Source organism: Pleurodeles waltl, chromosome 4_2, assembly GCF_031143425.1.
Source record: "Pleurodeles waltl isolate 20211129_DDA chromosome 4_2, aPleWal1.hap1.20221129, whole genome shotgun sequence".
Lineage (NCBI taxonomy): Eukaryota > Metazoa > Chordata > Amphibia > Caudata > Salamandridae > Pleurodeles > Pleurodeles waltl.
Genome location: NC_090443.1, coordinates 341,889,202 through 341,911,158, shown reverse-complemented (window position 1 = coordinate 341,911,158; position 21,957 = coordinate 341,889,202). Strand labels below are relative to the sequence as shown.

The window sequence follows — 21,957 nt, the reverse complement described above, 5'->3', positions numbered from 1 at the left end:
AAGTCAGGGGTCACCTCAGCTCAGGACACCTTAGCGGCTGTCCTGACTGGTGGTGACTCCTCCTTGTTTTTCTCATTATCTCCCCCGGACTTGCCGCCAAAAGTGGGGGCTGTGTCCAGGGGCGGGCTTCTCCACTAGCTAAAGTGCCCTGGGGCATTTTAACACGAAGCCTGAGCCTTTGAGGCTCACTGCTAGGTGTTACAGTTCCTGCAGGGGGTTGTGTGAAGCACCTCCACCCAGAGCAGGCTTTGTTTCTGGCCTCAGAGGGCACAAAGGCCCTCACCCCATGGGGTCAGAAACTCGTCTCTCAGCAGCAGGCTGGAACAAACCAGTCTGTCCTGCACTGAAGGATTGGATAAAATACAGGGTGCATCTCTAAGATGCCCTCTGTGTGCATTTTTTAAATAAATCCAACACTGGCATCAGTGTGGGTTTATTCTGAGACATTTGACACCTAACTTCCCAGTATTCAGTGTAGCCTTTATGGAACTGTGGAGTTCGTTTTTGACAAACTCCCAGATCATATACTTAATTTGGCCACACTGTACTTATAATGTCTAAGAATAGACTTCGACACTGTAGGGGCATATTGCTCATGCAGTTACGCCCTCACCTGTGGTATAGTGCATCCTGCCTTAGGGCTGTAAGGCCTGCTAGAGGGGTGACTTACCTATGCCATAGGCAGTATTTTGTGTGCACGGCACCCTGAGGGGGATGCCATGTCGACTTTGCCTTTTTCTCCCCACCAACACACACAATCTGCAATGGCAGTGTGCATGTGTTAGGTGAGGGGTCACTAAGGGTGGCACAACACACGCTGCAGCCCTTAGAGACCTTCCCTGGTCACAGGGCCCTTGGTACCACTGGTACCTTTTACAAGGGACTTATCTGTGTGTCAGGGGTGTGCCAATTGTGGAAACAATGGTACATTTTTAGTGAAAGAACACTGGTGCTGGGGCCTGGTTAGCAGGGTCCCAGCATACTTTTCAGTCAAGTCAGCATCAATATCAGGCAAAAAGTGGGGGGTAACTGCAACAGGGAGCCATTTTCCTACAATAGGAAATACAGCTCACCATGCTGAAGATGCTGAGAGCTTCAGACGTTTGGGTTTTCTCTTCTGGAGGCTCCGAAACCCACCCGCCCTGACCTGTCTGCCCCATTGACCAATTATCCTTGTTGTATAGCACTATCCCAGGGTGGAGTGACATTTATTGTTTTGAATGACTATTGTTGACTCTATAGTTGTTTGAGCATGGGGTTTTCTTACGAGGGGTGAAGGGACAGGGTAAGCTGAGCATTCTGAGGCATTTGGCCCTGCTGTCATATATATGTATTCATGGGGAGTGTTGAGGTAGGGGGGTCCTCTTCTCTCCTTCGATATTCTTGATGATACTGCAAGTTGTGTCTTGTTCCTATTCAGTATTAAAATGCTAAATAAAGTTGTTAAAAAAGAATGTAGAATACTTACCTGTAAATAAGTTAACTTTATTTTATAAAGTACAAAACTGTCTTGGTATTGAAATTGTTATTTCAAACATTATTTGTTGTGACATGTTTCTGAGCATCAAACCTTGCACTACCCGCCTGAGTAAGCTTTGACTACTCGATCCCACTACTCAAGTGCTAAAAGGGAGGACTTGGCCATTCAGTTTGAATGCAACAGTATTACTGGGTAGATGTTGCCAGGATTTATAACATAGTTTATATCAGTGTAATGTGAATAACGGTATAAAAATGTGTCATATTTTTGATTCACACTTGGAACTCTAACTTTAACTTTTTGTAAGGTGTGCCTCATTGCTGCAGAGAGAAGTTGCAACGTGCTCCTTTCCTCATCCCACCAGCTCTGGAATGTAGATGTCCTGTACAAATTGGGGGTGGCCTTTCTGTCAGGAGGCAAAGGCAATATCTTCACTCCTGAATCTTGAATTTTCCTTCCTCTTATAGGCCTTGAAGCAAGAATGAAGAATTACTCACTTTCACTGCTTACCTGAAGAATCCCCCCATGATCACTGATATACCTTCCACTTTGTAAAGGTAATAGACGGCACAAGCCTCTAGGCAAAATGCCTTTCTCTGCCTCTCACTAAAAGTCAGAGAATATGTGTGCAATATTTTTTTAAATTTTCTCTCTCTCTCTCTCTCTCTCTCTCTCTCTCTCTTCTCCTCTCCTCTCCTCTCCTCTCCCAATAAAGAGCATATATTGCAGCTTCACTGCCCAGGGCACAGCCAGTCAAACACTTGACCTGCTCTGGCATTATAAGCTGAATGCTAATTTAATATCTTCTCTTTCTTCCTTGTGTCAGCCTCAAGTCTTTGCAGCTATAGTGCATCACGTTGAATCAGTGGAGGAATTAGCAGTATGATCTTGAAAATCATTGGGTCTAATTTGCACACGTTCCGCTGCATGGAAAGGGGCATCATCTTTTTTAACGAAGGAGTGGTTACCATTTCCCTTGAGAACAGAGTGCCATCGCTAGTGACTGCCGAAGGGGGGACAACTGGTACCCACAATCCAAGTTGGAATAGACGTGTTCATATGAAAGATTCCAATGTCTATGGTCACAGCAAGGAGGAAATCTCAATTTATGCCCAGACATATGACTCCAGCATACCAGTGGTAGACAACAATAATTTGTACAACCATTGTCAAATAAAGCTAGAATGCCATAGGACCCCACGAGAAGGCTTCATACTAGGTCCTCATACTCTGGTGCTGTTCATGCGCACAAGGTCCCCTCACTGAAACTTCCCCACTCCTAATCATATATATAGAAATATACACACATATACATACATACATATATACATACATACACACACACACACACGCACGCTAAAAATTGGGACAGCACAGCTGATGAAACTTCCTCCTCTGCAACCTGGGATCTGTAGTTGCAGAAGGGCACCTATCACACCAATCTCCATGAAAAACGTTGGTGTACACCCCTTATGTTCGCTAAAGCAAGTAAAATGATACAGATAAAGGAAAAAATGGGGCTTCAGCAATGGAACCGCACACAAAATAGTTTCCAGCACTTGCACAGCTTCCTGAGTCATCAGGACAGGTTGCACAAATATACATACCAGCATTGTGAGTTATAAAAAAGGCTTTCCGTTAACACTTTCCTAACAGTGCCTTACCTTTTAGAGCTCCCTCAAACCTGTGCACAAGGCACAGTAGCGATCCTAAATAGCAGCCTATAAAGGGTGGCCAAAAGGAAGGAAATAAAACGAGAAATGCATGTTTCTCTACCATAAAGCTTCCTTTTACTGGGACCACTGCTGGCCTCGCGCATGTTGATTAGGTCCAGTTTTTTTCCACTCTTCAGAGTTCTTACTTTACCCTTACACACCAAGACTTACCCAAATGCAGGGGTGTGTTACCAAGCCCATCCCTCTGGTTCGGGTCAGCACCGTGGTCCAAGAGCAGGTGCACTAGAAAAGGAATAGCAAATCCCTTGTTACAGTAGCCTGTGTGTGACAATAACCACAACATAAGAGATACAAAATGGAAGACACCAACACAATAACCCTTACCGATTCCATCGTTGCCATTACAGGAAGCAAAGTGCAGTGCGGTACGGCCTTTGTCATCTGCAGCACAAGGATCCACCCCATCCATGAGGAGGTGCTGCACTAATCCCAGAGTGAAAGAAGGGAAATTACTATTCACTCATAGTCCTAATCAATAAAATCAGCTTTAAATTGTAACCTATTCTGTCATCTAGCAATGCTTAAATTTTAGTCTGTTTTCATGAGATTGTTGGGCACTTATTAAATCTGGGTTCTTTAAAGAAACCTTAAATTTGTTAAACAGTACACATATGGACCGCCCAAAATAGGTAGGACCCAGGCTATGTAAAAATCTTAAATATTCACGCAAAAAGTGTACAGAGTATAAGACCGCACTACCAGCCTATAAATCTCTTTACAGTGGGAGACAACATTATTTGCACCATAAGACACTGCACTCAAAGTTACGTTATAAGTGACTTTGGTGTTCTGTGCACATGTGGTCCTCAGTTTCAGGTCTGGTACACTTCACAGATCCCTGAACCAAAATAATGGTTCAAGCCACATCGCTTGATACATTTGAATCCCAAGAGACACAAAGCAGGAGAAAAAGTGCACTCTGAAATGAGCAGCACCGAGACATTACCAGTTTCAACGTCATTGCTGTTTGCTGCTTCACGGAGCTTCTTCAGGGCTGCAAAACGAAATAAGGGATGTCAGGAAACTGAGGTCAGAGCCAGACATTTAAGAGCAGATAGAATGCGATGACCAAGTTTGTAAAGAGACAGAAAATGAAGGAGTTGCCAGGTAGGGAGGTTAGTCAGCGATTCACCTTGGAAATGTACATAGTGTATATAATGCTTCAGAAGACAGACCTATCACCTGAAGCCATTTGTCCTGCTCAGTCAAATCCTACTAACTGGTGTTGGAGCTAGAGAGACATGCAGCCACTGCAATCAGGAAGCAAAAGCCGGAATGCCAGCAGCTAAGACCAGATAGCTGAGAAGCTGTGGTTGGTCAAAGCTGGAAAGGAGGGGACAATGGTTGGTGAGAGACAGAAGATCAAAAGGCTAGACATCACGGAGAGCTCTAAGGGCGGGGAAGGATACAATAATAGAATCTAAGGCCAGAGCTGAAGAAATACTGACACACTAATTTCGTTGCAAATAAAAAAAAAAAAAAAAACATAATACTGTAACACCAAAACATAACAAACCCCTTTTTTAGGTCTGGCTTGGCAGCACAGCTGTTACTATGCCTTATGTGATCAACAGAAAAAGAGCTTTAAGAAGCACTATTGAGCAAGGGACTTTTGACTACTGGATTTGATTGTGCAGACATTGTGCGCGCTCTCTAAAAACAGTGCTTATATTGCACAGATTATGCTCTTTTTCGGTGGGCTTGAGATGGTTATGGTAGTAAACCAATGATCAAGGCTGTAGGCGTGATTGGTTCATAGGGCGAAGTTATTTATGTCAGATCCTGTATTTCTAATCTGTTTATTATGAAGATAGGATAAAGGCAGTAAAACCTGAATTATTTACTGTGAGAAACATATGTTAAAACAAGTAGGCAGTTATGAATGTATTGCTATTAAACTGTGTTGAGGCCTATTGACAATTATTTTCTAACACAAACCCCAGGTAAAATACAATACGAAGGGGTTGGTATCTGACAGATATTACAAGAAGAGGTTTTACATTGAAGTCCTAACTAAAAACCAGACTAAAGTGGCTTTACATTCTGAGCTCTCTTAGAAGTACAACAGAGTGGGGGCGGGGGCATAAGTTGTGAACTTTTGCCAAATACCAAACGCACAGTGTAAACCAGTGCCTTACACTGTGAAACCCTTGTAAAACATCATGCACATTACCTCGTAAACCCCATGACAAAACAAACAGGAAGGGGTTTGGCAATAGCAAAATGTTAAATAAAATGTGGAGGGGTTTTACATTGTGAACACTGAGAAAAAGGCAACAGAAACAAATTTATAACAGAGGTCACTTTTTAGGTATGGCCACCGTTAAATTATTGCAGTTTGAAAACGGGGACATTATGTTCATGTCATTGTATACTTTGGATCTAGTTAAAATGTTTGATGCTATACTGTACGCAAGAACCACATGGTCAAGTTTATATTCATGTTGAAGCCAACTGGCTTGCTTTATTGATTTTTAAAATGTGATGACAAAGGCAGTAGGACTCTCATTGTACATTGTTAACTGTCTGACTAAACTTGTAGACTTACCTTTCTTTTTATTATGAAAAGCCGGAGGTTTTCCAAGAGGCAGGTATGGGACCACTGCTGTTTTTAACGATTAAAACCTAATGGTGCGCAAATTGTCACACCGTAGCTTAAAGATAATGGGAGCAGCCTCCACTTACAGGGTTAGCTGTCCCCTTGGAAATGTCTTTACAGTATGTGATTTGCAGCATGAGTAATCTGCAGAATTAATGTAGGATGGGTTTCAATTTGAAATTCCACCTAAAATCTTGTCAATGTTTGTAATTTTGATAATGGTTTTTAATTGTGACCGCATTAAATAACATTTCTGGCAGGTGGCAAATATATCACTTGGTTTTACAAGACTCTCCTTCCCTATACCTCACTTTCATTATCACCACTGCGTGACAAATGGGAGATTGAGGTGGGCAGGGTGTTCCACGGAAATGAGTGCTATAGGACACCCAAAACCTGATTTCTCAAATACAGTAGCAGGGGGTATTGCATCGTGAACTCTGTGATAAATATAATGGGAAATTTACATTTCAAACTTGGACAAACACAACAGGAACGAATATTACATTGTGAACTTGGATAAACATACCTGAAAGCGATTTTACATGACAAAATTTGTGGCAAATACTATAGGAAGGGATTTTACATTGTAAAGTCAAAGACAAGCACCATTTGAAGTTGCTTTACTTTTGAACTACCTGACACATACAATAACATGGTAGTTTACACTGCACATTCTCTGACAGATGCAATAAGATGGAGCTTATGTAGTCTCCTTTTCTTAGTCTGGAACCGGAAAACGCTCATCTGCAGAGCATGGCTTAAGTTTCATCTCAATACAGACTGAGTATTCCCAAAATGCCTGATGGGCCTCTTTAGGTAGACACCATCTGGGCATATTTATTTTTCACATTGAAGACAAACGTCTTCTGTTGATTATTAGAACATTGGAATGTTGGGAGCTCCACTGAAAACAGTGGGGTGGTCTGGGCTTCTAATGGCCTGATAGAAGCTCGGAGCTCCAACTTTACAATGTTTTTGTTCACAGCTGTTGCTGTTAATAAAGGCCTTAAGGAGCCCGAGGGGATTTCAATCCCCTTGGGCTCCATTAGATCTTTGTTTTATTTATTAGAACATTAAGCCCTCTAGTGGCAGAATGTTCTAATAGCTTTACAGCCCTCGTAGCTGGGCTATACTGGCATTAAAGTCCCGCTTCCTTGTTAAAGGCCCTCATTTTTGGCTCAAGCCCTTAACGCTGAAGCAGGCCTTTATTGGCCAGTATAGCCTGTTACAGAGGACTATAAGGCTATATTAAATGTGGTGGCAAAGGAGATAGTCTCTCATTTTACATTCTGATAGACTTGGAAACCCGTTTGAGTGTGAAAATGTTTTCCAATAGGCCCTTATATCAGAATTGATAGTGTTGGGGATTGAACCCTGCAGGTGCATAGTACCTCACACATAACAAAAACAGAATACATTTACAGGGTTTATTGCTCCCCTGTGATACTTCTTTTAGGATTTGTGATTGCCTGCTGTGTAATCAGCGAGGCCCCTAAACGATGGTTTCCAATTTGTAGTACCACCCTAAACCGTGAAATATTTGTCATTATGAATATAGTACTATAGTTTAGTACGGATTAAAATAAGTTTATTTTTTTTTATAGAAAGAAAACATTGGTTGGTCATTTATTCTGTTAATTTTGTATGTTGTTCAGTTCGGAGTTTCTAGTCTCCAATTCATCCCTGTGTCAGTTTTGGACTGCTCTGTTTCAATGCCCCTGAGAAACAGGCTTTACATTTCCAACAAATACACTACAAAGGAGGATTATGTTGTGAACCCTCTGAGAAATGCAAAATGAAAGGGTTTTAAATTGAAAATTCCAAACAGCTACACAAGACAGTCCTTACCTCGGTGAACACCGTAGCGAATGGCTATACAACATGAAACACTAAGAAACCTTTTGGCATATTATTCTAGTTTTAGGTGGTGCTAGAAAAGTCTCCCATTTCATTGTGTTTATATGTACCATTAGGTTTAATATGTAGTTGTATGTGAATTCAGTTACCATTAAAAAAAAAAAAAAAAAGTAAAAACACTAAACATTGATTAACTAAAATATTGTGCACTTTCTGGGATTCTTTATCTTTTATTTAAACCTTTTACTTGCTTTAACTTGTTGTTTTACCTTTACGTTTTTGAGCTACTCTATTGATATTCCATTTCTGATACAACAGAGTGTTAGTTACTTTGATAATCCTCTTATACATCTAGAATGTCTTGCTAGAGACATATGTTTGATAAGCAATAACCTTTAAAAGTTAAATGTTGATATAAGACAGGTGTTGATTCTAGGAAAACATTCTGAGGCCCAGACAGCTGTTTGGTAATCACTGGCTCTTGGCCCGCTCCCAGATCCTATCACTAAGGCCAAACATGTTAGTTTTACTATAAACACTGATTTTACCTTCTGACTGCATGGCAACATGCTCACTGGTAAACATTACTCCATTTTGAACAGCTTAAGGAAAAATCTTCATTGCCTATGTTCACGGGAGAAGATTAGTGATCCGCACAGCTATCTCATCCTATCTGAACGATAGGAATTCAGTCTCTCTTGGTTTAACTAAATAGCTCATGGGTCTCCTTCAAGGTCACCAAAATGCAGCTGCCATGTCTATTGCTTAATTGACCCTACCACGCTTCCATTAAGTACTAGTTGATTCCTTCACAGGTTACCAGAGAATGTTGCCAGGTGTTGTGTCTCGTTTTTACCTAGTTTTCACTCATTTTTCTCGCTTTCTTTCTTTCCTCGTTTTCTCTAGTGTTTTATTTTCCTTTGTTTCGCCTTTCCTCTCTTTAGCAATGTTTTCTTCTTTTCCATTCCTTTAGGTCGAACGCGCAAGCGCTTTCCCTGTTGTAAGTGTTGCGGGCTTTTACCCATGCCAAACTCATGCCCATCACTTTCACTTGTTTGTGGGCTTGCCTTTCAAAAATCATAACGTCATTGGTAAATGCTTTATGTTTGTCCCGCCTTGAGGCTGTTTCTGTCATGCCTTGCAGACTGCCCCTGTTTAATGGATTATTGCACGATCGCTGATAAACTTCAGCGTGGGCAATTTTTTTTTTTTTTTTTTGTCTCTCCCCTTCCTGCTGCCTGGTGGCCATAAAGCTCACAGCGTGATAAGGCTCAACAGTGTGAACTTGATCGGTGGTATTGAAGCACTGGTCACATTGTTCACAGTTACCTAATCAGAGTCATACTATATTCAATGTACTCCGGAAAATCGCCCCATAATGCTTTGCAGGACATTACTTTCACAATGCATTTTTGCACATAACTCAGCCTGTGGTGGCGCTAGGACAATCTGACCACCACCAAAACGTTCAGCACAACTTGCTCTTTCTGTTTATATCATTTCTGGGTCCCCACACTAAGTTAGTGGGACCCCAAAATAATAACCCCTCCTACCATTCAGTGTCTTTTTAAGTGCTCTCATGGCTGGAACTTTTGTTTTACAGCTGAGAGTAATTTGTGCTTTAAGGGCCTTGTCTGTAATATCATTGTTATAGGCCTGCTATTCCTGAAAATCTGTTATGTACTACACCCTCTAGGGCTAAATATGTGGTTACGCTGCATCACTTTCACCTGTTTTTCTCATGGAGTTATGCCCTTTGGGCTAACAATATGGTTACATGACCATGTTTCTTACAAATGATATTTTTTATGGTGTTTTAAGCATTACAGTCGAATGTCAAAAGTTTATTTCTGAGAAAGGTTTATAAGCTAATTATATATGTTTTAATAATCTCTCCTTATTACAATTATGACCATGATTTCGGGCAACTTTACATCCTTATTACACTATGACTGTTTGAACACTCTTGATATGTCTGGATGACCCTTCTAGATTATTTCTCCTCTGTGGCTGTCTTGTGTCTTTTTTGGGGGAATTCTGTTAGCCAACCAGCAACTCTGAAGTGGGTTGTTGAAAGTGGTATTCTATTAGAATTTGCATGGTAGATTTAAATGAGGATGCTAAATAGCAACATTTTCATGTTTTGCTGCCGATAAATGATATTTGCTGGGTCTGGTGGCTTAGTAGACTAAGGCATCCACTTTGGAAACCTGTGTTCGACCTCATGGTCACAGGTTCAAGTCCTGGCAGGTCCACTCACCCTTTCATCCAATATTATGGTGTTGATAAAATGAGTACCATTGATTTGGGTAACAATAAACATCGGTTATTCACCGCCTAGATTCCTACGGGTTATGTGCGCTTTACAAATACACGTTATGTTATAGAGGAAGAAGGTAAATGGAAGCGTTTTAGTTATAAGCAGGGCCATTGGTATTACATGGCAGGCAAAGACAAAAGTATGAGGAAGGGTTGACCACTTTATGTGGCAAGAAAAGTCCAGCATATTAATTTAACAATGCCAAAAGCTCTAACTTAAGAAAATGTGAGACCTATCGCATTACAAATGCTTGTTTTTATTTTCCTTTTTCTGTATGTTTTCTCCTGTTCTCCATTTTCTGGGTTTTTGGTTTTTTTCTGTCTCATTCTGTTGCTTTCCTCTCTCACTTTCTCAATCCTTTCCCTTTCTTATTTGTTTTCTTACCTCAATTACTCTCTTTGCTCTTTTACCTCATTCTTTTGTTGTTTGCATAATGTTTTTCATTCCCATGGTTTATTTCCATAACATTTGACTTAAAGCTGAGGCGAACATCAGTAAAATTGTGAAGAGAAACTGTCCATGTCAATCTGACAATTTTACTAATTCTCAGTTTTTTTGTGTCTCTTGTTTTTTTCTGGTTTAGGTCTGATTTGGCAGCGCAACTGTCACTATACCTTATGTGAGTAACAGGAAAAAGAGCATTCAGAGTCATTACTTAGGCGTTGGGTTTTGCTCCATCCGAGTGTTGATCTTCCTACTTTCAAAATTTGTTCAGGCAAAAGTTATGTGCTTCAGTTAAAAAAGTGTGCTTGTATTGCAAAGTTTATGCTCAACACAGTGCACCTAACTTGGGTAAGGAAGAAAGGCAATCTCACACTTTTTTTTAACCAAACACGCTATCCACAGAATTCTTGATGTCCTGCATTTGGTTTAACTAAATATTAATGCTACAGCCAAGAAGCATTGTATAAAATCTGGAACCTCTGTTAATTAACCACAGGGGACCCTATGATCACCTTGGGGTGTAATATTCAGCCCTCCTGGAATCATCAACATCACAGGGAACCAATGATCACCATCCCACTTTTCCCCCATAAATTCTCACCACGAAACAGACATCAGCCCCTACAGACACTGGAACAAACCTGACCTCATGGGTGTCAATTCCCATTTGCCTGTGCTCTCATTTCCCAAGCGAATAATGGTAGTAATAACTGGCTCTACCAAAGTTTCAACAAGCTGATCTCTCGTAAAACATTTATGCAATGTACATGAGGCCAGTCGACACAGAGGAATGAAATCACACTTGGCTGCTCTTTACCATCAACTGAATAAAGAAATATTAAGGACAATATCCACCTACAAAGGCTCGACAGTATCAACAAATCTACCGCAAAGACTTCACTACGCAAACTGGATCTCTATTGCCAAGTGTCCCAGAAGCAATCTCCATGAACTCTTTTCAGCACATTCAGCAACTGATATTGCATGCCCACAAAGACTCAATGGGATAACTTCTACACATACATCTCTGTGACAGCATCCCCCAGCCACAGAAGCGTCTGACTTCTCATTAGAATATTAACCTTCAAGATTTTCTGCATCAAACATAAGGCCATCAACGGCAAAGGTCCTTCCTTCTTAGAAGTAAAACTGTAACAATATTCTCAGAACAGAAGTCTGTGATCTAAACCAGTTCCTTAATTGATCATCCCACCATTCAAGAAGTTCATAACTTGGAACCTCCATCTCAGTTGCGGCTAAACTCTGTAACTTGTTTCTGGCAAGGGTAAGGACAATCAATACCCATCTGGAATTCTGAAGGACTTTAATGACCTGGCTATACCCTTAAAGAGGTGGAGAATGATAGTGCCCTACACTCATCTGCACATAAGATTTGTTTGCATTTAAGTCCTTAAACCCACAGTAAATTAATGCAAGTGTGTAGTCCCTCTTATGGATCATCAGAGTTTGACCAGATATATGCCAGGCATGGACACGCCTAGATAAGTGGCCTGGTGTGCAATACGGACGGACTATAAAGAGACTCCTACTAGCTGGGCTGGCACAAATTGGATTAAGTGGGTTAGAACCTGGCCAGAGTAAAAGTCACACATTACTGAACTCATTACTGTATGTGAAAATGTGTGCATGAACCAGCACTCCAAAGAACCCACTGCTCACTGTACAGCTTCTTATATTTCCAGTAAATTGGCAAAACCAGATATGTAATTAATTATCTAAGTCATGTAGGAACTGGCAATGGCCTTTCCAAATTTACAATATCACCATTTCTATGTCTACTCGCCCACTAGAAGTGAATTACAAGTAATGTATATCCCATAACAAGACTACTGAGAAATGTGTAACCGACTGTACTTTTCTACTATATATCTGAGCTAATGAATTACAGGAATGGACATGCAGCTGAACTGTCCACGACCTCTTGAAACTGCACATGGATTCAGGACTGCTACATACGCCAGCATGATTTGCTTACAAGACCACCCGCCTAACAAACTGGTTGCCAATTTGCATGTCAACATATTGTGCAGGTGGCCTCGCTCTCATATTTCATTCCAAGATGTTGCATAGGTGCAATGACAAAGAATAGATAAGAGCACCAGTCTAGTCCTCAACCAAGACGTTCCTTACCCACAAAAATCAACGTAACTCCTCTTCTTTCATCAATTACACTACCACACAGTGGCATGCTGTCCAGAAAGCACTCTAACCCCTTGTCACGGGTAAGAAGCACTACATAAATGAATGTATAGAATAATACAGTACGATTGGCTGGGAGAAAAGAAACCTTTTGATCTTTGAAAGAATTAAAATTTAAGAGTGTTATGCAAGAGCTATGATGCAGTGTAAACTTCAGGATGAGACAACTGTAAACACAAACCAATCAGCAGTTCTAATAGGTTCTTACAACTTTTTTTTTCCTTTTTTCTTTAAATGGGGATCATGGTCTTTGTTGGGACGGGAATGCCCACCCAATGTGAACAAGTGTGTACCTATTCCCAAAGTGCCTAACTGAGTCAAACTTGTATCCTGACTTTTTGTTCGGGCCCAGCGTTGGGCTAATTTACCATTTGCATAGAGGCCTAGGCCTGTGCCTGGTAATGTGAGGTTCAGAACCTGTTCTGCGACCCAGAGGGGCATATCAAGCATGCTCTCATATAAGTCACTGGAGCACTATTCATGCCCTGGGTAGGTCACAAAGCAGTGGTAGCAACAGTGCAAGTTTTTTCCATCATTAATTTGATAAGCCCATTTCTCTCTGTCCAGGAGAGTGCAGTTTACTGTCTCTTCTCAGGTAAAGATCTGCTTTTATGTGAGCCCCAGATCCTTGTGCAGACATTGTGTGTGTGTGTATATTTGCAGCAAGTGTGTGGTACATGTACTGTAGCAGTACTGTGTGTGGTGAGAGCCTGTGTACTGGGACCAGAGGGATCCAATTTGAATGGCTAGTGTACACCATGGCACAAGATGATGGGTGGATACAGCTTCCCAGTACAGTGGAAGTGTACTGACTGTATTCCTGTAGCTGTGGCGGTGGAGAGACAGACACTGAAATGAAGGAGGATGGAAAAAGAATTACCCTTAAAAATGTTATGAGGTCCTTGAAAGCACAGGGCTGCTGAGTAGTCCATGCTGAGCAGTTTAATAGATGATAAAAGTAAGGGGTGAGAGTGCAGGTCCAGTAGTTCAAAAAAACAGGAAGTTGTTTTGCAGGACCTGTCCTCTGAGATAAAGGTACTCATAGGACTATGGTTGAAAGTAGGTGTTTCAAACCCAACGAGATGGTAGCCAGTTGGGATAATTCCCTGAGTTGAAGCAGAACCCAATGGCAAGTGTGTCATGGTCGATATAGGAGTGAGAGAGAAGCAATGTGAGTGATGTCTTGTGCAGTAATGGAATTTCACCTGGTTTACTACCAGGACTAGAGGCCTATATGGCTTAGACCATGTCAGCAACATTGACCAGAGCACAAGATGCACTTCAGTCTCAAGTAGACACTGGGAACAACCCACATTTCCAATGATGGGAGAAGTGTAGGCAGCGGATGAGAAGAAATGTCGTGCTGTCCATCGCACTGCCCCAGGGTGAAAGGAGATGAAACACCCGAAGGGGGCAAGTGTTGAAGACCCAGTCACTGCCAGAGCTGCATGGTGTGTTAGCTTTGAGTGGACCAACCTGGGAGAAGTTCTGTTGAACTTGATTTTGGAAGGGAGCCCAGGAGCTGGTCAGCAAAGGAGTGGTCGGAAGGCATTCTGTTGGCTGTTAGGATGGACTGCTTTATAATGAGTTTGTGAATCCTGAGCCAGGAGCTAGCAAGAGGCTAGTAGATCTCATAGTTGTAGTGATATTTCTGTTTTGACCACTCACTCCATGTCACGCCACTTTGCACTTGGCTTAGCTGTTCACCGTCACATTAGTGGTCACAGGTTACAGACTCCATTTTGTATTCAGCTTAGCTTTAGCTTCACCGCCACGTTAAAGGTGCAAGTATTTTTCCGTACAAAACATGTTATGCAACATGTTTTCTATTCTGTGTGTTCGTTCTCACCAAAGGGCTAGGACATGACGCGGAGGAGTCAGTCAGTCAACAAGATAAGTATGTACTAGAATGATGTTTAAGGTACAGCAGGGAACGGTTTAGTTTTGGGAGAGACACCTTGGGAAACTGGCCAGTTCCAACGTGTCTCTTTCAAAACTGACCTAAAGCAGCCAGCATTTCTGAACACTTTTCGCGGAGTGGGAGGGGTTTTCTAGAAAGCTCCTTTCTGGCTTGTTTAAGGCATATAAGAGACCCAGGTCGACAGTGGGAGATTCAGAGACCTCAAATGCCTGATACATTTCTTGTTGCAGTCGAACCGGGGTCAACGACTTGCTGGCATAAGAAGGATGAAGGAGCAACTGTGCCCCATGGTGATGAATTTTTACTAATAATTTGCTTTGCATTGTGTATGAATATATGTCAGTATAGGTATTTGTATTTTTGCATGAATATATTTGCCGTTTATAGATTGAAGATTCTTTGTACATGTTCTCACTTTATTGTTGCACAATTTAAGGGTGCAATTTCGGTTGTACTGACCTTCCTTCACAAGCTTTGTGAAGTGATTTAATAAATGTATTTTCTAGACTAAGAAGAGCATTCCAGAGATTCTTTTTGACTCTTCAGTGTGTGTATATTGTGGCTCGGCCAGCAGTAAAGCAAAAGAATAGTGCACACAAATTCAGGTCAATTGGCCATAAAAATACAAGGAAAGGTTGGACTCTTTGTTCTACTGGCCAGGAAAGTGCAGACAGGATGTTCTGTAGACCCTGTCCTACTTCCAGTGCGGATTGTGGTATATTGTATGATTGTATGACCTTACCATGTAATACACTTGCAAGACTGTCTTGGATCCTGTCAGGCTGGTTTGTAAATCCCTTCGCTCAACACTGGGTAGTTGAGGCTTTGAGGAGCAACGCTTAAACAAAAGGACTAGTGTAAAGCATTTAGCAGCACACACAACAAAAGAAGAAAGTCACACAACATCAAAGAAATCAGACACCAATTTATAAAAATAGATTATACTTTTATGAAAGTTTAGACACCAAGACGAGCAAAATCCACCGGAGGGTTCCAGAGATATAGATTTTAGAGTAAAACATAAATCTACTTTTTAGTCCAAAGTGCAAACAAGCGTTGGTCTATTCTGGCCACAGGGGGAATGACCAAATCCAACAGGAAGTAGGGCAGGGGCGGCACTAAAGAATATTTGAACAGTTACCTTGTCACCAAAGCAGTCTCAAGTCCAGTTCTACACTTTACATCAAATCCGCAACAGACTTCAATGGAGTGGTCCTGATGCTGGGGTTGAAGGATGCTGGGCATGCTGAAAGATTGTCTTGGTGCTCTGCGCTCGATTGTCATGTCCAAATGGTTCTTCTCTGGTCCAAGAGTAAGGTAGGGCGGTTTTGACCACAGGGATTGGTGTCCCTTGAAGCCCTCTTTAAGCCAACAAAAGGCTAGCTGCGGCTGGGCCAGCGATCTCCATACACAGCTGGTCCATGGGTATCCTTTGGTGAAGGCTGGTGTCTCTCTTTGGTGCCCAATTTGGACTGACAACACTCCTGGGTCCAGCAGACTCGGGTGCAACTGTTTGCCATTGATTATCAGTCATCTCTTGGGTCGCCCAGCGGCGGTCAGTGGAAATTCTCAGAAAGTGGCTATTGACTTGCTGGGATGGGCTTCTTCAGCTTTGATGGTGCTGGTTCCAGTTGGTCAGCCAACTGATCCTTAGGCACTTATTTGGTCTGGGGCTCAGGAGCGATTTCTCTACAAGTCAGGAGCCACAGTCCTCTCTTTGCTAGTCTAAGGTGAGGTAGGTCAAGTCCAGCAGTTGGTACAGCCTCTCTTGACAGGTCTAGGTGTCAGCAGGGCAGCCCTTCAGTCTCTTCTCCAGTTTCGTTGTGAACTGAGGTTCAGGGTGTCAGATTTATGCACAGAAAGTGCCATGGGGGGTTGATGCAGTCACTAATCAATGGGCTACCAGGATCCCATCTACCCTGTAATGATGTCCAACGTATGTGTGGCATCTAGCAATCCCAGAGTGCACTATTCTGCCAACTCTCAAGATGTCTGAACTCTTCTTTGAATGTTTGAGGGTTAAAAGCCCACCCTAGAGGTGTGGCTACCTATGAGCTAGACGATCAGCGGAAAACCTGTTTGGGCACTGTCTTCCCTCTCTGTTGCTGCCGCCAGTTTGTCTACATTAACAAAGAGGCAACCCTTCAAGAGAGTGATTGCCACCTGCCCACCAAAAGGTGGCTTCGCCTTTGAAGCTCACCTTTTGGGCCACTCCCCTGAGTGGTTTCCTGCTAGTGTAAGGTAACACCTTTGCCTGTATCAGGCTTCTATTGTTCCTAAGCTTAGGAGTCATTCACACTACTGACCAGGTCAACAAAAAGCTGTCTGGTGACCAGAAACGGTGTGAGGCCACTAGACAAACTGGCGCCTTTCCTTAAAAGCGACATTAAATTCTACTGGGGCATCAAGTTGGGTTTAGTGCCGTGACTGATTCGATACGTTGAAGTATGCATTTTATAAGTCCCATTCAGAAGTTAGCCAGGCTGAGGTGTCAGCCGGTAATTCTAATGGAGCTAATAACGTTTCCATACCAAAAACAACGATCTGGAAGTTTTGCTTTCAGGGCATGTTAAAAGTAGAGGTCCTACTTAATAAAATACAGCTCCCTGCCCAGGGCTTGAAAAATCTTCTCAGCCACTCGCTATGGTGAGTCATTTACGATCAGGTCAAGCTATTTTTAGGACTTACTCGCCCCTTCTGGGGAGTTGACAAAGCACAAGTATTCTCCTCAGTCAGAAAGTGGAGGGGCAATAAAAGATGCCTTTAAATCTTGTTCTTGTATGTCACATTTGCTCTGTTCACAGACAGAGGTCAAAAGTCAGTTTCTAGGATTTTGTAAGCTGAACTGTCTGGCCCACTGTTTAGAGTGTGAAATAAAAGGCTATAGGGTGTCAGGTTTTTCCTAACACACAACATTTAAATGACTAAGTCAATTGTACAAACATTTAAAAATATAGATCAATAGTTGTGAAAGCCCATTTTTTGTATTTGTGTGATGATTTTTTTTTTTTTTAAAGGACGAAAACAAATCAAAATACTTTACGTGTTTATGTGCAATGGATAGGTTTTCTGAAACCCAATTTTCACAGATTGTTAATACACGGTATAGTTTTATCAGTAAAGCTGCAGGTTAGTGGAAAGGTTTTTGGAAATGTATTGTGCGTAGATGACAGTATGCTACCACATCATGGTTTAGTAAGATATATTTTTTAAGTGAGTGTTTAAACAAACTGAGAAACACTCCTGCCCGGTGGCAATGCTATTAGTAAATTAAAAGCAAGTCATGTGTCCCCTTTATGTAGGCTAGATTCTTGTGACACATGCAGCAAAGTTTAGTTTACTTAATCAAACAAGAGTTTTTTTTGTACAGCAGAAATGCTGAGCTCATATATTTGAAGGTGCAATCATGTATAAGAATGAAGAAGAAGGCAACTAAACTATTTGCCTAGGATCATACAATTTGAGACCCGTTTGTGGGTCAAGTACATTACAGTTAGGGCGAGTAGATTATTTATGATTTTTTGAGGCCTACTGCCTTAGGCTCCATAGGCCTTCCTTAGGGCCGATTAACATATATTGCTGAGGGAAGTGGGGGCTTTGCCATTGGTTTAACTTCTTCTGTGCCGCGGACGAGGTGATCTTGTCCAAGGCACCGGTTCTCTGGTGCCTTGGACGAGATCGCCTCGTCCTGCACCCGGCCCACAGGGGGAGCGCTAGCGCTCCCCGTGGGCCCTCCACCCACACCCCCCGGTCGTGGATGGAAGGCACCTCAGCAATCTGAGGACGTCAGCGTGCCGATGTCATCGAGTATTGCCAAGGATGCGCTGGAAGCCATTTGCTTCCAGCGCGTCGCGGGAAGAGGACTCAAAACAGGTGAGTCCTTCCCTTTTGGGGTTTTTTTTTGGGGGGGGGGGGGGGGGAAGAGGGTGGACAGACACGGGGGAAAACAGACACGGGGGAAAGGAAAGGGTTTTTCCTTTCCCCCTGTGCCTGTTTTCAGTGGATTCCTGCTCCACGATCGTGGGCCCTGGAATCCCCACTAGGCACCAGGGATTATTTTTGAATGCTATTTAGGGGAGCGACCCCTTGGGCAAGGGTCGCTCCCATTAGGGGCCATTTTTTTCCTATTTCGGCCCCCCCTGAGGGCAGATCGGCCGATTTTTTGGCCAAACTGCTCCCAAGGGGGGGGGGGGGGGGGGGGGGGGGGGGCGAAAACCACTAGACACCAGGGAATTTATATTTGTTATGTTTTTTGAGAGCGACCCCTCGGGCTAGGGTCGCTCCCATTGGGGCTATTTTTGTAATCCTATTTCGACACCCCTGCCCCCCCGGGGGCAGATCGGCTGAGTTTTTGGCCGATCTGCCCCCGGGGGGGGGGGGGGGGTCCGAAAACCACTAGACACCAGGGAATTTATTTTCTTTATGTTTTTGGGCAGCGACCCCTTGGGCAAGGGTCGCTGCCCCGGGGGCAATAATTTTTTTATATGTTTTGCCCCCCCTGGGGCTAGATTGGCCATATTTTTGGCCAATCTGGCCCGGGGGGCGTGGGGGGTCGAAACCAACTAGGTGCCAGGGATTGTGTGGTGTGGGTGTGTGTTTTGTGTGTTTGGGGGCACCCCTTGGGCAAGGGTCGCCCCCCCCAAAAGGGGGAAATTTCGTATTGCCATCTCTGGCAGATGGGCCTATTTCTGTAGGCCCATCTGCCCCCAAGAAGGGCAGAAACCACCAATACGCCAGGGATTTTTTTTTTTCCCCCTTTTTTTGTTTTGTGCTGGGGGTGCCCCCTTTTTGACCCCTATGGCAAGGGTCACCCCCTAAAGGGGACACAGAGCTGTTGGCCATTTCTGTCCCCCTTGGGGGCAGATCGGCCAATTTATTTTTTACACCCATTAGGCACCAGGCATCCTGTGTGTGTGTGTGTTTTGTGTGTGTTGGGGGGGGGGGGGGGGGCGGCACCTTTGGCAACGGTCACCCCCCAAAGGGGGCACGTTGGTGATGGCCATTTCGGCCCACCTTGGAGGCAGATCAGCCTATTTTTTTTAGGCCCATCTGCCTCCCTGTGGGGCAGAGGCCACTTAGGCACCAGGGACAATTTCTAAGTTCTTGGTGGTGGGGTGTTTGTCAACTGGCGAAGTATTTGTATTTGTGATTAGAACAGTTTATTTCTTCTTTTTTGTTATAGTTCAAAGCTTTTGCTTTCTTTGCTGTGGATCCTTGCGGTTTTAGCAGTAGTTGTCCTGTGGTTTGCATAGTTGCATGTTTTAGGCAAGTGAAAGCAATTTACTCCAAAGGAGTATTGTTGACATGCATGAATGACATGTTTGTAGGTGGTGTACTAAATGCAGTATTGTGTGTGAAATTGTCCTTAGATTTGAGCAAAATGATATTTGTGTGGTCATATCTAATTTGCTTTTTTCTTTGTTCTTTTTAGTGGGATATCATTGGTGATTGCTGTATCTGTGCAGAGTAGTTGCTGGTGAGTAGCTTTTTCAGGCAAGTGAGTGGTATAGTTTTTTAGTACATAACTCTTTGTGATAAAGCTACATTTTGTTTATTACTTATTTTAGTGCTAGTTGTTGTTGGCAATCCATTTGTTGTTAGTGAGGATCATAGCTAGCCTCAGAGTGACCACTCAGCAGGTTGTTGGCATGCTCTTTGAGTCGTCTTCAGGCCACGATTACGAGACTGACTCTGCATCTAAGGCAGAGGAGGAAGTGAGCGATTCTGGCAGCGAGTTTTCTGTCCGAGAGTGTTCTTCTGATGAGGATGCTACTCTCAGTGCAGATGAAGGGCCTGTTTTAGAGGAGGACATTGATGTGCCAGGAGTGCAGCAGCCTGGGGCTGAAGGGTTTCCCATTAGAAGACCTGACACCTGGATTGCCCCAAACATGGAGCAGCCACAGTTACCTGCATTTACTGGTCTCCCAGGGTGTAGAGTCAATACGGAAAACTTTTTGCCTGTCCATTTCTTTCACTTGTTTATGGACGATGTATTTTTGGAAGAGATTGTGGAGCAGACTAATTTGTATGCAGAGCAATATTTGAGGGACCACGCTGCCAGACTTAGGCCTCAGTCTAGAGCCACTCAGTGGGTTCCCACATATCTGGAAGAGATGTAAAAGTTTTTAGGTTTGACTTTTTTGATGGGGTTGATCAGGAAGCCGTCACTGGCTTCTTATTGGTCTACTAGTCCCTTGATGGCAACGGCTATATTTCCTGCAACTATGACACGTAATCGCTATTTGCTGCTTTAGCCTTGCCACAAGATTACCCTGATTGTGACCATCTTTTTAAGATTAGGCCTGTCCTTGATCATTTTGTAGATCGGTTTTCAGAGGTCTATGTTCCAGGCAAAGAGATAAGTGTGGACGAGTCTTTGGTCCTTTTCAAGGGGTGTTTAGTTTTTAAGCAGTACATTCCTAGTAAGAGGGCACGGTATGGGATTAAATTGTATATGCTGTCAGAAAGCAGTACAGGATATGTGTATAATTTCCGGGTCTACACTGGTAGGGATTCTGGTATTGACCATCCTGGTTGTCCGGCCACTTTTGGAGTTAGCGAAAGAATTGTGTGGGAACTTGGTAAACGATTGTTTAACAAAGGTCACCATTTGTACGTAGATAATTTCTACACTGGAGTGCAGTTGTTCAAGGAGTTGTTTAGAGTGGACACTGTTGCTTGTGGCACAATCTGTTCTAACCGGAAAGGCTATCCAAGGGAGCTTGTCTGTAAAACAAACTTGAGGGGACAGTGCAGTGCCTTGCGGAATAATGAGCTGATAGCTCTGAACTTTTCAGACAGGAGGCATGTGTACATGCTATCTACCATCCATGATGAGAGTACTTCCCCTGTGACTGTTTGGGGTCAGGTTGCGGAAGTACGCAAACCTGCGTGCATTTTGGACTACAATAGGCACATGGGTGGTGTTGATAGAGTAGATCAGAGGTTGGAACCTTACACTGCTCTTCGTAAGTCTTACGTGTGGTATAAAAAGTTGGCCTTACATTTATTTCATTTGGCAACTTTTAATGCTTTTATTGTGTTCAAGGATTGTTCACCTGAGTCAAGGATGACATTTGTTAAATTTCAGGAGTCAGTGATAGAAAGCCTTATTGTGGTGGAACAGGCAAGAGTTCCTAGAGTAGAAGAGGTGGAGGATGTGGCTAGACTGAAAGATCGGCCACTTTCCAGATCACATTCCTCCCACTCCCAAAAAAGACTTGCCCACAGAGAAATGTAGAGTATGTGCCCGGAGAGCAATCCGAAGGGAGAGACGGATGTACTGCCCAGATTGCCCTTCAAAGCCTGGGCTGTGTGTGCCCAGCTGTTTTAGAAGTTACCAAACCAGGAAAAACTTTTGGGAAATACTGTGAGCGT

The 21,957-nt window shown here is 43.0% G+C and overlaps 1 protein-coding gene and 1 long non-coding RNA gene across 3 annotated transcripts in view; one reads left to right on the top strand and one right to left on the bottom strand.

Moving 5' to 3' along the window:
- The window catches only part of ANKRD54 (ankyrin repeat domain 54), a 55,000-nt gene that overhangs the window by 14,753 nt on the left and 18,290 nt on the right, over window positions 1-21,957 (bottom strand). Inside the window, exons 2-4 of one of the 2 annotated variants that reach the window (XM_069231402.1) lie at window positions 4,163-4,210; window positions 3,541-3,639; window positions 3,367-3,438 (exon numbers count right to left, since the gene is read on the bottom strand). In XM_069231402.1, coding sequence (XP_069087503.1) covers window positions 3,367-3,438; window positions 3,541-3,639; window positions 4,163-4,210 — 219 coding nt within the window. The remainder of the gene's footprint in view (window positions 1-3,366; window positions 3,439-3,540; window positions 3,640-4,162; window positions 4,211-21,957) is intronic. The other variant, XM_069231403.1, reaches the window with a different exon arrangement.
- Window positions 1,947-20,056, top strand: LOC138292685 (uncharacterized). Its single transcript, XR_011202759.1, has 3 exons — window positions 1,947-2,037; window positions 10,579-10,614; window positions 20,012-20,056. It is a non-coding gene; the product is annotated as an uncharacterized lncRNA (long non-coding RNA).